The following is a 15,975-nucleotide window of genomic DNA, read 5'->3' as shown; positions in this document are numbered from 1 at the left end:
ATAGAAAATGCCCAAACATAGTAATAAACACCATTTTCACCAACATTTAAATATCATTTTGAGATTGCTTCATTTGAATTAGGCATAAATCCAGGCAGATTATGCTAATGTGGAGCCTAGGGTAACCATGTGGCTATATGATGTGGAGAATGTATAAATGACCCTTTATTACATGGGCAAGCGGTAATGATGAATAGACCTCTCCTACAGTACTTTCATACAAACACAGATATATTTGCGGTAATTTGAAACTGCAACCTCCTCCAGTCATTTCAATCCACCGTCCTATCCTCTTGCAGTTATAGAATTTCATTCATCCATCCATCCCATCCTCTTGCAGTCACAGCTGCATTAGGGGAAACATGGGCCTGCGACTCAAAATGATCAAGGGCTTATTGTGAGAAGCAGAGGAGCTGTCACCAGTGCTGTGTGGGTGTGGCCAGTGCCATGGGATTGTCATGATGATGGACCTATTCTTATCTGAAGGCCTGGAGCTATATCTCCATCCATCTCATTGTTAATCTGGCCCTGCTTGCAGTTATATAGTTTCTTCCCTCTATTCCATCCTTCCATGCCTCCATCCTATACACCCCACCATCCCATTATCTAGCAGTTACATAATTCCATCTCTCTATCTCCATTCTACTCTACACCAGGGGCCCATTTATTAATGATTGCATTTGCAATGCAATCTGGATGCGATATTAGCGCCTATGATCACACTGCAGGATGCAGTCATAGCGCCCGAATGTACCTGCAGGGAAATGGGCTCCAAAAGGATCCCATCCCTGCTATGTGCCTGGAGTGAAGTGACTGCGTTAGTGGTCTTTTCACTCCTGTGCTGGGACTCCTGCACATGTATGGCTTACAGACCACACATGCGCGGCGGCCATTGCGAGGCGCTAGTTACAGTCAGGTGCATAAATATTGGGACATTGACAGAATTTTCATATTTTGGCCTCTATTCACCACCACAATGGCTTTGAAATGAAACAAACAAGATGTGCTTTAACTGCAGACTTTCAGATTTAATTTGAGGATAATTACATCCAAATCAGGTGAACGGTGTAGGAATTACAACGGTTTCTATATGTGCCTCCCACTTTTTAAGGGGCCAAAAGTAATGGGACAAACTAAACAATCCTAAATCTAACTTTCACTTTTTAATACTTTGTTGCAAATCCTTTGCAGGCAATTACAGCCTGAAGTCTGGAACGCATAGACATCACCAGACGCTGGGTTTCATCCCTGGTGATGCTCTGCCAGGCCTCTACTGCAAATGTCTTCAGTTCCTGCTTGTTCTTGGGGCATTTTCCCTTCAGTTTTGTCTTCATCAAGTGAAATGCATGCTCATTATAATTCAGGTCAGGGGATTGACTTGGCCATTGCATAACATTCCACTTTTTAGCCTTAAAAATCTCTTTGGTTGCTTTTGCAGTATGCTTCGGGTCATTGTCCATCTGCACTGTGAAGCGCATTCCAATGAGTTCTGAAGCATTTGACTGAATATGAGCATATAATATTGCCTGAAACACTTCAGAATTCATTCTGCTGCTTTTGTCATCAGTCACATCATCAATAAATACAAGGAAACAGTTCCATTGGCAGCCATACATGCCCACGCCATGACACTACCACCACCATGCTTCACTGATGAGGTGGTATGTTTTGGATCATGAGCAGTTCCTTTCCTTCTCCATGCTCTTCTCTTCCCATCACTCTGGTACAAGTTGATCTTTGTCTCATCTGTCCATAGGATGTTGTTCCAGAACTGTAATGGCTTTTCTAGATGTTGTTTGGCAAACTCTTATCTGGTCTTCTTGTTTTTGTGGCTCACCAATGGTTTACATCTTGTGGTGAACCCTCTATATTCACTCTTGTGAAGTCTTCTCTTGATTGTTGACTTTGACACATATACACCTACCTCCTGGAGAGTGTTCTTGATTTGGCAAACTGTTGTGAAGGGGTTTTTCTTCACCAGGGAAATAATTCTTCTGTCATCCACCACAGTTGTTTTCCGTGGTCTTCCGGGTCTTTTGGTGTTGCTGAGCTCTCCGGTGCATTCTTTCTTTTTAAGAATGTTCCAAACAGTTGATTTGGCCACACCTAATGTTTTTGCTATCTCTCTGATGGGTTTGTTTTGATTTTTCAGCCTAAAGATGGCTTGCTTCACTGATAGTGACAGCTCTTTGGATCTCATATTGAGAGTCGACAGCAACTGATTCCAAATGCAAATGTCACATCTAGAATCAACTCCAGACCTTTTACCTGCTTAATTGATAATGAAATAACGAGGGAATAGCCCACACCTGTCCATGAAATAGCTTTTGAGTTGATAGTCCCATTACTTTTGGCCCCTTAAAAAGTGGGAGGCACATATAGAAACCGTTGTAATTCCTACACCATTCACCTGATTTGGATGTAATTACCCTCAAATTAAATCTGAAAGTCTGCAGTTAAAGCACATCTTGTTTGTTTCATTTCAAAGCCATTGTGGTGGTGAATAGAGGCCAAAATATGAAAATCCTGTCAATGTCCCAATACTTATGCACCTGACTGTATATGCGATATGAAGCCCATAGGCTACAGTGGCTTACACCATCTGCTGGCAGAAATGGAGAGATAGCTGCGATCACTCCATAATACATTAGGGGGAAACTAAATATTTGCGGGTATCTTTTGAGGAATATGCCGTAAACATTTAATAATAAATGGGCCCCATAGCATTTTGATAACTCAATTACTGTATAGGACCCTGCAGATCCTAATCATAGCAGCAACTCACTATACAAATAAGTGCAGCTTTGAACTTTATAATTATACTGGAACACAACAAATAGCAGATCCTTATGCCTAACACTCACTTCTTGATGGTAACAAAGAACATATATTTCCTCAGGCATTGTATTCCTATGAATCTTATACGCCATGTTTTAGCTGCATATTTATTATGTGTTGTTTTGAGAAAAGACAAAGAACTGCTCATTTCTGGCTATTCTGCTACATTGTATAGCTAGGCCATAGGACATATTCTACAAATACAATAGTAATGTAAGTACAGCTACTCTACAACCTGACAGTGGGCCTGATTCAGACCCGCTCGCGAGCGCTGAGCGCTCACAAGCGGGTCGATGTTGCCCAAGTGCGTATGCGCACGACGGAGGTGGCTCCGTCGTGCGCATGCACGAGACCCGAATAAGGACGGGCAAGCCGTCGTTATGGGTCTCGCACCAAAGGGGGCGTGCTGTCGATGGTGATTGACAGCACGCCCCCTTTGGTGGGCGTGCCGGGGGCGTGGCTGCCCAGACGGAGGCGAAGCACTCCAGGGCTTTCGGCAGCGAGACCCTACCGCAGGGTCTCGTCGCAAGCCCGATGGTCGCGATGGTCTTGACCATCGCGGCCATCATTTTGGGCGCTCGCTATAGCTGTGTGTGGTCACTTACATCTATGCGAGCGGCCAGGAGGCCGCCCCAAAAAGGAGGAGGGACGGCCCTGATTCAGAGCGAGCTCTCTGTCAGAGCATCCGGCTCTGAATCAGGGCCAGAGAACACAGATCTTATTTTCTGTTCCACTACTACTCCTTGGTAGACATAAGAAGATATTGTCAGCTCTTTGCACAAAGATTAAGCTCACTGCTCTTCTTTCCAAATTTAAAAACCAATAAGTTATTTCTTAAGCTTACCTCTACCCACCAGAAGCTTTTATTTGAATACATGTGTCGATTAGCATATTATGGTTAACAAGCAAAAAAGTGCGTGCAAAGGCCAAAAAGGAGCCGCCTCTGAGGTAACGCAGTTTTTACCTGACCAGGAAAACAAATTGCACATATTTCTACCATACACTCAAGTGGCTCATAAATCTGATATGGAGTCCTACTACACACTAGCCATCAAAGCAACATACAAGCTATGATGACTTAAGTAAGCAATTCATTTACTTCTGAGTTCCAAAAATGAGCTGACTACATAAGGCATTATGGAGGAGATGTATCAAACATTGGAAAGAGATAAAGTGGAGAGAGGAAAGTTATCAAAGCTTGGAGAGAGATAAAGTGGAGAGAGCGAAAGAGTACTAACCAATAAGCTCCTAAAGGCCGTCATACACGTTTTCGACTGATTGTAACGACCAATCGTGTGAAAAGTAGTGTTTTCATACACAATTACTCTGCCGATGTGTGTCCCCGGGGTCGAGTATCGGCATCGTAGATCAAATGGTTTTGCAGAAAGATTTCGACCTGTCGTGTATGATTTGACACACATCGTACGCACTTTCACTGAAGTACGATGCGATGTACGATGTCCCTGGACACTCCCATTTTGTGACAGACGATGGTGGAGAAGACAGCAGGATTCAGCACAGCATCGTGTGCCTGGAAGTTTTGATTGAGAAGTGAGGATATACATCCCTACTCCCCCAATGTGTATTAACCCCTGCACCACCAGTGTACACCACTGCACCTCCAAAGTGTATTAACCCCAGGCTTGCCTACCCTCCCGATCTGGTCGGGAGCCTCCCGAATATCGGGTGCCACTCACGACCACCCCGGAAAGGCAGGCAAGCCTCCCGGCTGCCGGCCCCTGCCCCGCCGACTATTACAAGAAACCCCCGCAGCGGAGGGCCTGATGACGTGATTCGAGCTGAATCCCGTCATCGTGGCTCCACTCTCTGCTTCACAATGCCAATATTTTTGGCATTGTGAAGAGGGGGCGGGCCTTAGATGATGCGCTCACATGGCCCTCCCCCCAGTTCCACCCCCAAAACCACGTCATTACCCAGACACGCCCCTCGCTGAAGAAGGGAGCTCAATGTCGGCAAGTATGGTTAATCCCTGCTGCGCCACCAATGCATACCCCTGCACCTCAAAAGTGTATTAACTCCTGCTGCACCACCAATGCATACCCCTGCATCTCCAAAGTATACCCCTGCCCCACCAATGTGTATTAAACCTCTGCTGCACTGCCAATGCATACCCCATCACCTCAAAAGTGTATTAACCCCTGCTGCACCACCAATGCATACCCCTGCACCTCCAAACCGTACCCCTACCCCACCAATGTGTATTAAACCCCTGCTGCAGCACCAATGCATACTACAGCACTTCAAAAGTGCATTAACTCCTGCTGCACCATCAATGCATACACCTGCACCTCCAAAGTGTTTTAACCCCTGCTGCGCCACCAATGCATAGCCCTGCCCCACCAATGTGTATTAAACCCCTGCTGCGCCACCAATGCATAGCCCTGCACCTCCAAAGTGTATTAAACCCCTGCTGCACCACCAATGCATACCCCTGCACCTCCAAAGTGTATTAAACCCCTGCTGCACCACCAATGCATACCCCTGCACCACCAATGTGTATTAAACCCCTGCTGCACCACCAATGCATACCCCTGCACCTCCAAAGTGTATTAACCCCTGCTGCACCACCAATGCATACCCCTGCACCTCCAAAGTGTATTAACCCCTGCTGTGCCACCAATGCATACCCCTACCATACCAATGTGTATTAAACCCCTGCTGCACCACCAATGCATACCCCTGCACCTCCAAAGTGTATTAATGCACTTTTGATGCATACCCCTACCATACCAATGTGTATTAAACCCCTGCTGCACCACCAATGCATACCCCTGCACCTCCAAAGTGTATTAACCCCTGCTGTGCCACCAATGCATACCCCTGCCATACCAATGTGTATTAAACCCCTGCTGCACCACCAATGCATACCCCTGCACCTCCAAAGTGTATTAACCCCTGCTGCGAGTTGGAGCTAAGTCTCTCATAGAAGAGTGTTTGCTTAAATGACCCCCCCATCAGAAGCACGCCCATTTTTGCCCACATCAACAAAATTTAACTCATAATTGGCGTTCACCACCACAATGAGCACTATGCTGATAAATACTTCATAGTTATAATAAAAGGAACTGCATTGTGAAGAGGGGGCGGGCCTTAGATGACGCGCTCACATGGCCCTCCCCCCGGTTCCACCCCCAAAACCACGTCATTACCCAGACACGCCCCTCGCTGAAGAAGGGAGCTCAATGTCGGCAAGTATGGTTAATCCCTGCTGCGCCACCAATGCATACCCCTGCACCTCAAAAGTGTATTAACTCCTGCTGCACCACCAATGCATACCCCTGCATCTCCAAAGTATACCCCTGCCCCACCAATGTGTATTAAACCTCTGCTGCACTGCCAATGCATACCCCATCACCTCAAAAGTGTATTAACCCCTGCTGCACCACCAATGCATACCCCTGCACCTCCAAACCGTACCCCTACCCCACCAATGTGTATTAAACCCCTGCTGCAGCACCAATGCATACTACAGCACTTCAAAAGTGCATTAACTCCTGCTGCACCATCAATGCATACACCTGCACCTCCAAAGTGTTTTAACCCCTGCTGCGCCACCAATGCATAGCCCTGCCCCACCAATGTGTATTAAACCCCTGCTGCACCACCAATGCATACCCCTGCACCTCCAAAGTGTATTAAACCCCTGCTGCACCACCAATGCATACCCCTGCACCACCAATGTGTATTAAACCCCTGCTGCACCACCAATGCATACCCCTACCATACCAATGTGTATTAAACCCCTGCTGCACCACCAATGCATACCCCTGCACCTCCAAAGTGTATTAACCCCTGCTGTGCCACCAATGCATACCCCTGCCATACCAATGTGTATTAAACCCCTAGTGCTGCATGTTCTTCTCAGTATCAAAAATTAAATGATTAGCAACATCTGTGGATCTATTAAAATGTGTCAGTCAGTAATAAATATACCTGTGCACCAACTAGAAGATGTGGAAAACATGCACTGTTAGGGGTGCACTGCTATATAGACCATCAATAGGGTTAATTATCAATACTGTATAATAATACACTATCCAGTACATAAGGAGACCAATATGTACATATATGTCCAGGGCAGTGCTAGGTTCTTCTGCTGCTACCCCAGACTACCGGACTTGCTCCAATGCTCTGGAATGATGCCCACATCTGAAAAAAAACATTCTGCTCAGACAGGATGAACCTACAGCCGTATCTAATGGCTTACTGTGATCGCTGATCCTGTATATGCTGGAATTATGCAACACAATATACTTTGTATGTAACATATTAAAGCTGGATAAGTGCTAATCATGGCCTCTTCATGGACTGGCCACACTCACTCTAAAATCAGGCATTTGGAAACCCCCCTCTAGAAATCCTGCGTTTGCCACGGAGTTACCCTTCACCAACCTACCAGCCCACACCAATAATGGGGCAAACGCCATCACCCCATCCCAGTTATCCTACTCGTCAAAACACCAACCCCTCCACATCCTCTGAAGTTGTGTATAGTGCCATGTTGGCAGAGGATGAGGACTCCCTCAATTTTTTAATTATTAATTATAAATTATTTACAACTATCATCCAGTTTTATGTCTCCCAATAGGCACTGCATGGTATATGGTGATGATGCGGGTTGGACGGGGTCACTAAGCGCATGGCACAAGGACAGATTGTTGTTTGCCGAGGCCTCAATCTGGACTTGTGCCATGTGCTTCTTGGCCTGTTCAATCCGTCATCTGACACGCCGTATACTATGCAGCTGAATAGCTATTGGGAGACATAAAACTTGAGGAGATAGCACTTTTTATACACTGCTAAGAATACGTTTCTTTCCATAAATGAACAGTGTGCAGAATGTTTTTGCATTTTAACTATCATCCAGTTTTAATTGTGGATATAGCACTTTTTATTTTGTTAATATAGCAATAGAGCTTACTAAAGGAGCTCCAGACCCAGACAGACCACCAGTCATCCATTCCGCAGCGCCTGCATGCAGCAGCCTCAATGACACACTCAGTCATTGCAGTGCATGCATTGTGCACAGATGGGATGGCATGTGGCTGCGTGACCTATGATGCCACATTTCTGTCTATAGGTCATGCTCAGCCCGGGCTACATCAGAGCTGCCTGGAAAAGCCTAGCACTGCTCGAACCTGAAATTTGCATAGCTTTGTCATTAATGGCTGCAATGTGGACTCTGTAGGATGCGTTGAGCATGGGGATGTTGCCAGTGGCTAGACATCGCTCCCGGGCACAGACAGCTCACCCTGCTGCACTACAGCATCTCCATGTGGTCGCTCCGCTGGAATGGCCCACAAACCAGCACTGTGCATAAGGCTTCAATACTCTTTCTGGTCTATTTTCTTCTCTTTGTTATGTTAATAGGAGTCAGTACTGTAGCACAGCCACATACATATATACTATTGTAGATGTATGAAAGTGGGGAACAAAGGACAGTTTTCAGTCAGCAATGACACCTAAGCAGTGATCTTAAGGAGTTGAGTTTTTTGTTGTGTAGTCAATAGAAATTGAGATTTTAGATCAGTAACTTCTGTAGGCTGTTGGGAATATTATTAACTCTATTTTTGAATAATTGCATTTGGGGTGGCAAGGTTATATCCAAAACGAAATAGCAGAAAGACATTTAGTCAACACTGGCCCAACCACATTGTGAGAGATCTGGAGAGGATAGGTACATTTGTGTATCATCCACATCAGGGGCGGTTTAAGAGAGGAGAGGGTCCAATGTGCAGCCTCTGTATGAGCCCCATCCTCTCTGGCAGCACAGTAGACTGTGGCTTAGTGCCAGAGTCTATTGCACATGCGCAGGTCTCTAGGAAAATGGTGGCTGCACCTTATTCCCGGTGATATCTCCAGTGCACATACATAGAAAATGACCACCAGTGATTTTTGCTGCTATGCAGGGCCAGGTTGCCAGCAAATGCAGGACTCCAGAGACTGTGGAGAGGTAAGTATAACTATATAAAGGTGCAGGGAGTGCAGTGTGGGCCCCGCACTCCCCGCACCCATTATAGATACGCCATTGATCCACATAGAGATAATACTGAATTTGAAATCTGAAAGAGCTTATTCATTTTCCAAGAGAAGTAGTATAGATAGAGAAGATCAGACTACCTAGGACTGAGCCTGTGGTGCTCCAACTGATCAAGGAAGTAGAGAGAAGGTAGATCCAGAGAAACAAACACTGACAGAGTGATTTTACATGTAAGAAGAGAACAAGGTTAAGACAGTATCTAGAAGACCTAGGGATTGTAGCATTTATATGAGAAGAGGGTGGGCCACGGTGTCAAATGCAGCTGAGAGATCCAGGAGAATTAGAAGTGAGTAATGGCCTTTAGATTTAGCAGTGATCAAATATTTGACCACCTTAGTAATTGCAGTCTCTATGGAGTATTGATATTGGAAGCCAGACGAAGTGGGTCCAATAGGTTGTGCTAGGCAAGAAAACATGTGAGCTAAGTGTAGGCAAGCCTCTCAAGAAGCTTGAAGGGCATGGGAGCTGAGAGTTGGGAAGGTAATTTGAGAGAGAGAGTTAGCACTGCATGATTGATTAATGATGGAAAGGTACAAGCAGAGAGAGAGATTACAGATGTTAGTTAAGATTGGGATGAGCACAGGATACAGGGATGTAATAGAGTAGAAAAATAAGGAGAGAGCAAATACCTCAACTTATTTGCTGGATCAGATGAAGAGAAGGTGCCAGAGGATTCAGGAAAGGCATTATAAAGGTTACTGGCTGAGAATCAGCGGATTCAGAGAAGCCGGCACGGGGCGTCATTTTACTTAAGACAACTCCTGCATATTTAAATTTTGTTCGTTTTACCTATCTAAGCTCAAAAATATTCAGACCTGATCACCTTGTTTGTACTTTTTGTTTGTCTAGTTTGCATATGTATCACACATTTAAAACCTTAGTAGTATTTGAATCAATTTCAAGCATTTCTACTCTAGGGCCACACCCTGCTCTCTGTGTGAGCTTCCAGTCTAATCATGTCCAAGTCAAACGGATGTGATAATTGCATACCACAATTACCGGATTACCGACAGCGGCATCCCGACAGTCAGAATCCCAACACCGGAAGGTAAGTATGCGAACTCTAACCCTCGCCTCCCACAGCCTAACCCTAACCCTCCCCCCCCACAGCCAAACCCTAACCTTCTCCTCCAGCAGCCTTACCCTAACCCCCCACCCACCCCCCCCACAGCCTAACTCTAACCCACCCCTCCAGCAGCCTGACCCTAATCCTCTCCCCACCCCCACAGCCTAACCCTAACCCTCCCCCTACTCCTAATACTTACCGTCGGGTTACCGGCAGTTGGGATTCTTTCACCGAGATTCAGACTGTTGTCAGGATTCCAGCGCCGCTATTCTGAGCGCTGGCATCCTGACTTCTTGGATGGTAACTACATCCCCAATTACCATAAGTATTAAAATGTTCCCCACACCTCTGAGATTGCAATCTCTTTTGGACAGAGCCACTTGTGCATGTTATTTATTTGTACCATGATCCCCTCAATTTAAAGCACTACCTAATATGTTAGCAGTTCAAAAATAAAGGTTGCTAATATATAAATGCTTGTTAGCTACACATGCCTGCATTTACATGTGATCTCATTGAGATTAATAAGCTTTTCCAGTTGATGTGCTTTAACAATTTAAAATTAAACAAGAAGCAACTACTAAAAAGCATCACAAAGCAAAAACAATTAAACCTACAATAAAACACATATGGTTATGGTCCGATTTAATAAAATGGGTTTTATTTTCATATCATTTCTTGTTTGAATAAAACCACCAGTAAAATGAATTATTTTAACACCAGCAGGTATGAGGCCTAAGAATGCTGTGTTTTGCTTAGATTCTCCTTTTCAGTGGCAACTGTAACCAGACAGGTAACAGCTGTTGTTGGTGGTGTTTATGTCATTATTATTATTATTAATATTATTATTATTACTACTATTACTATTATTGTACATGGCCCTGTTGGAGAAATTCATATTAGCAAAGCAATATATAAAATAAGAACCATTTCTAAATAAATATTGTAAACTTCAATAATATTTATAAAAGAGTTACGATTTGAGTAATAGTTTGAATCCCAACAGGTAAATATCCCATAAAGCCGCAATACAGAACTACAACAGTTCCAGCCTAGTTAGAACTAGTCTGCACAAGGCATCAAGTAGCACTGTCAAGTTTGTAAATTGCAACCTCACTGAAGAAATCTGCATTTCACTTCTGAAGCCTATGTGCATGTCTCTGTGCCTGACATCGTACGCTTGTACCCTGTCTCTTGCTCCTTTGCTGATCAGACATCAGCCGAGATGAGATCACTCCTTCCTTGAACTCCTAACTTGGGTTACACAGCCGCCCCTCAGCCTCAAAGTAGACAGCTGAACTTTTCTGGATAGACCAATTTCTGTGCACTGAATTTTCCATGTCTCAAACTCCATCCAATCCAGAAATCAAAAGGGAAGTGAGCCCGGAGGCTAACATTGAGAATGAATCCCCACAGGGTCCCGTGCCCAGCAATTACTTGATTCTTTCAATTTTTGCCTGTTTCTGCCCAGCATACCCAATAAACATTGTCGCATTTGTCTTCTCTATAATGGTAAGTAATACATTGACTTTTTCACAACAAATATAATGCAATTTTACACCATCCACTAAGATGCTGTATTTTTTGTAAACTTTTATATTCTTTAAGTTTTTTGTAAATCAAATTATATTTGTTTTTCATTTATGTCCAAATAAATAAAACTAATAGAAATGACAGGTATAACCAACTCATAATTCAGTGTAATGCACACTGTGTTCTTCATGTTGACTCAGTTAAAAATAAATATAGTCGGTCCACTGTGTGACAGTAGTTAGTCCAAGTTGGAATTAGAGGTAGTATGGTGGTAAATAATCAGCATATATAAATCCCATGGATATTTATTGGAAAATAGATCTATGTATTTGCAATGTTCTGCAGCCACAAATGAATTTATACTGGAAGTGCTAATGGGCTTCAGGTAGACTCTGCTTGATATAGTGAAATAAGATAGTGATCTGCTAATGACTCTCATCTCCCAGTTATGCAAAATGAGACTTAAAGCTCCTTTGAATGTGCTTTATGTGACTGTAAAAATATTGAGAAACAGTCATTAAAGTATACACAAAGTATTCTCGATAATAAACATATTAATTAAAACTGTAAATCAATGGGACATTTGTACATTAGCACAGCAGTGCCTATGGTAAAATAATTAGTATTCCTAAGGCAATCTAGAATGATAGAAATTAGTGCATATTATAAACAAATCTCATTACGGCTATACAAACTGTTCATTTCATACCACCATATAAGCAACTTAATCAGTGTGAATAACTCATATACAACTTTCTGTTATTGAAGGGGCCACTATACGTACAGAGAAAAGAGACATAAATATATGTAAAATATCCAGTGAAATATACCGTTATAGTTGATGAGAAGTGGTGTCCATGTTTATATTTGTAGAGTAGTAACTTGTGACATATGGCTCACCTTGCAAGCTTTCTATCATGCATAACTGATGCTGTATGTAAAACACATCTGGTTATGAGAATTACCTTATACAGGGATGTTTGTTAATTTTTCAAGTGATGCTTGTTTATCACACAAACTGATTTACTGTACACCCCCAGCCTGCCTGTGTGGCGTCATGCTTTCATTTGATCAAGGAACTTAAATTTTATAGCAGAGTGTATTATACTATATATCTTTTATATATACTGTATATGAGCTTATATTTGTGTTGTAGCTGTAATTCCTGATTCCTATTAGATTTTCTGCCTTTGAGTGTAGCGCATAGCACTGCAGGTAGCTTCTCTTAGGCCTGTCATCCACAGGCATTTAAACACTACACGTGATCTGCATTTTTAAAGCAAGCGCAAGGATGTGAAAATAAAGCCCATTCTATCCAAAGTATCCACAGCCACACACATTTGCATTTGCACTTGGTTCTGCATCATGTTACTTACTGTTTGTTTTGGATGCTGCTTGTTCCATTACAATGTGTTCAGAGCATATCAACATGCTTGAAGAAGTCCATTCATACATACCTACTAGGATACACAAGCAATTTAACCAGTGTTGTGCTATATTTTTCCAATTATTTTTCTATGGCCCATTCAATTCTATAGGCCATTAATTTCAATGGAGTTGTGTGCTACATTGAGAAACTGGGCTATAGAAAGGAAGGGAGGGCTACATAGCAGTGGCTATTGTGTATTCCCCACATCAATAAAAAATTCAAATAATCTCTGTTGATGTGTGAACAAAGCAGGGAATCCCCAGGAAGCCCTTTTATTGCCAGCCAGCTAGAATAGGAAATCCCTTGTCTCCTATTGGCTGGAGAGGTCACTCTCAGTTTGTAGTGACATTCTAAATAAAGCAGTGTGCATCATGTGTTTTTGGAGGAGGTGGTTAGAAACATAGAAACATAGATTTTGATGGCAGATAAGAACCACTTGGCTCATCTAGTCTGCCCAAGTTTTAAACATATTGTTACCTCAACCCTTATAGATCCTTACTTCTTCTGAAGGATATCCTTATGTCTATCCCATGCATGTTTAAATTGCTCTACTGTCTTAGCCTCTACCACCTCTGATGGGAGACTATTCCACTTGTCCACTACCCTTTCTGTGAAGTCATTTTTCCTCAAATTTCCCCTGAACCTGCCACCCTCCAGTTTCAGAAAATGTCCTGTTGTTATTTCTGTGGATTAAATAAAGAACATTTTCCTGTGTGTTACCTGGATGATTAAAAGAAAAATGGCTGGGTTGCCTTGTCCCTGTGGGTTACACATTATGGGCATTTCACATTTTACTAAAATATCTGGTTTACTTTTTAATTCGGGTTACACGTTGGATTAAAAGCAGAAAATATGGTTTTGCTTTCCCTTCTTTCTGTTTACAAATTAAAGACACTTACCTTTGGATTAAAAGAATATCTGAAGATCTGATCATTATTTTCATTTTTCTTTAGACTGTACTATAAGTGCATGAAGGACAGGGGTCTTAGAGCCCCTTGGCATTATACTAGGGCACTAGAGCACTGTTACCTCTCCAGAGATCCCCAATTGTTTTCTATCCCCTTGGTACTCAACTGCCAGGAGAACCAGGAAGAGTCCCAGCACTATTCAGCATGGGGCTGGTAGTTTTTAGGAAAGATAGGTGCTTATCTTCTGCACAACCCCCTCTCAATTAGTCATAGCCAGCATAAGATCTCATGGGCCCCTAGATAATACACTGGCTTGCAGGGGTGTATATAGGGGTCCGAGCACCCCTGGCAAAGTAATGGACTGGCGCCCCCCCATATTTTCTGAATAATTACACTCTGTACTTATAACGTCTCTACAGCCAACCACCCATGTTTTATCAGCCAGCACCCCTTTCTGTTTCTTCAGACAGACCCCTTTTTGTCTCCCCATCATCCCCATCCTGTCTCTCCAGCCTCACCATCCCCCTCCTGTTTTCCCCAGCCATCCCTCTCCTGTGTCTCCCCTGCGCCACCATCCCACTTCTGTCTCCCCAGCCATCACTCTCCTGTCTCCCCAGTCATCACATTTGTGTCTCCCCAGCCCCACTATCCCACTTCTGTCACCCCCCTCCTATCTCCCCAGCCATCCCCATCTCTGTCCCAAGCCATCCCCTTTCAGTCTCTCCATGGTCGATATTGACATTTCAACAATGTTGATGTCATAATGGTCGACATTGTGGGGTTGACTTTATGAGTACATCCCCAACAGAAGCAGGTTACAACCCTTCATGGTGCAGGCTGAAAGCTAAGGCTTGTCAGGTTCATGTCAGTATGGCCATATATTCCCTGATGTTACAGCCACTACTATACTTTTTTTGAAGTCATTTCCCCTTTCTGATACTGTAATAAATGTAATTGGCATATAGTATATTGCCTGCCGTAATGCGGGGCTCCAGTCCCTGGCACCCCCAGATCCAGCCCCCTGCTCCAGTCCCTGGCCCCTCGCATCCAGCCTCCGGCCCCCACCATCCAGCCACCACCCCCCCTCCACAGCCCACATATACTTATCAACTTCAGTCTGTGGATCGGTGGCTCGTCAGTGAGATGCACATGACTTCATGACAAAAAAAAAAAGCTTTATTCATTCTATGTACCAGGCAGCCGCCGGCAAGCGATGGTGGCTGCCCGGACCTTGGTATCTAGGAACCAGGGGTGTACCCGGGACTGCAGTCCTGGCAGCCCTGTATTGATTCTATCCCCTGGCCGTGGGTGGCACCCCCGGATGGCGCCCCCCTTGGCCAGCACCCCTGGCGAGTGCCATCCTGGCCAATGGGTAGATATGCCCCTGCTGGCTTGGGTCCCCCTATATATATCTCCCAACTGTCCTGATTTACTGGGGAAAGTTCAGATTTGATGGGACTGTGCTGTGACCAGGACCTTCATTTCTATTTGTAGGGGGAAGGAGAGAGAGCGAGGTAGCGCAGAGGAGACTGAGAAAAGGAGGTGGCACAGAAAAGAGTGAGACGCCAAGAAAAAGAGGCTGCCAGGAGAAACAAACACACCTACACACCAAGGCCACATCAGGCTCAACAGCTACTCTCTAGATTGATATAATTACCCAGAGGGCAGTCACCAATTTTGCACATAAAAGATATATATTGCAGATTTATATCCCCCCACCATGGTCCAAGCTTAGTCACATAATGACCCCAATATACATAAGGTTGATGTTTCGGTACAACTCATATACCTTTTTCAAGACAAGTGCATGTACATCATGTCAGCAGCATCTTCCTGCAATGGAAGCCATTGGAGCTCGTGCACAGGGTTCCATTGCACGCCCATTGAGGAGACAGCCTTTCACAATTATTATGTACCGTGTATATACATAATAATTGTGTAAGAACGACAGTACCACCTGTTGTTACAAATAACAATGAGCTAAACTTCACCCTGGTTTTGCTCTCAGCAGAGAGCGGAGCTTCTGCAGAGTATACAGTCACCAGCCGGTGACTGTATGTCTGTAGCAGTGCAGGATGCAATTGGTATCAGTAGTTGTAGCTGGATAGAACATGTGGTAATAACAGGGTCTCCCTAGAGC

The 15,975-nt window shown here is 44.0% G+C and overlaps 1 protein-coding gene across 2 annotated transcripts in view; it reads left to right on the top strand.

Annotated features, from left to right (window-relative positions):
- Positions 1–11,115: 11,115 nt before the first annotated feature.
- The window catches only part of TMEM233 (transmembrane protein 233), a 64,389-nt gene continuing 59,529 nt past the window's right edge, over positions 11,116–15,975 (top strand). For both annotated transcript variants that reach the window (XM_088465347.1, XM_088465353.1), the window contains exon 1: positions 11,116–11,477. In XM_088465347.1, the coding sequence (XP_088321473.1) occupies positions 11,304–11,477 (174 nt within the window). In that variant the 5' untranslated portion in view covers positions 11,116–11,303. The remainder of the gene's footprint in view (positions 11,478–15,975) is intronic.

Source organism: Taudactylus pleione, unplaced genomic scaffold (genome assembly GCF_031769625.1).
Source record: "Taudactylus pleione unplaced genomic scaffold, aTauple2 ptg000062l, whole genome shotgun sequence".
NCBI lineage: Eukaryota > Metazoa > Chordata > Amphibia > Anura > Myobatrachidae > Taudactylus > Taudactylus pleione.
This window is presented reverse-complemented; position numbering and strand designations above follow the sequence as displayed.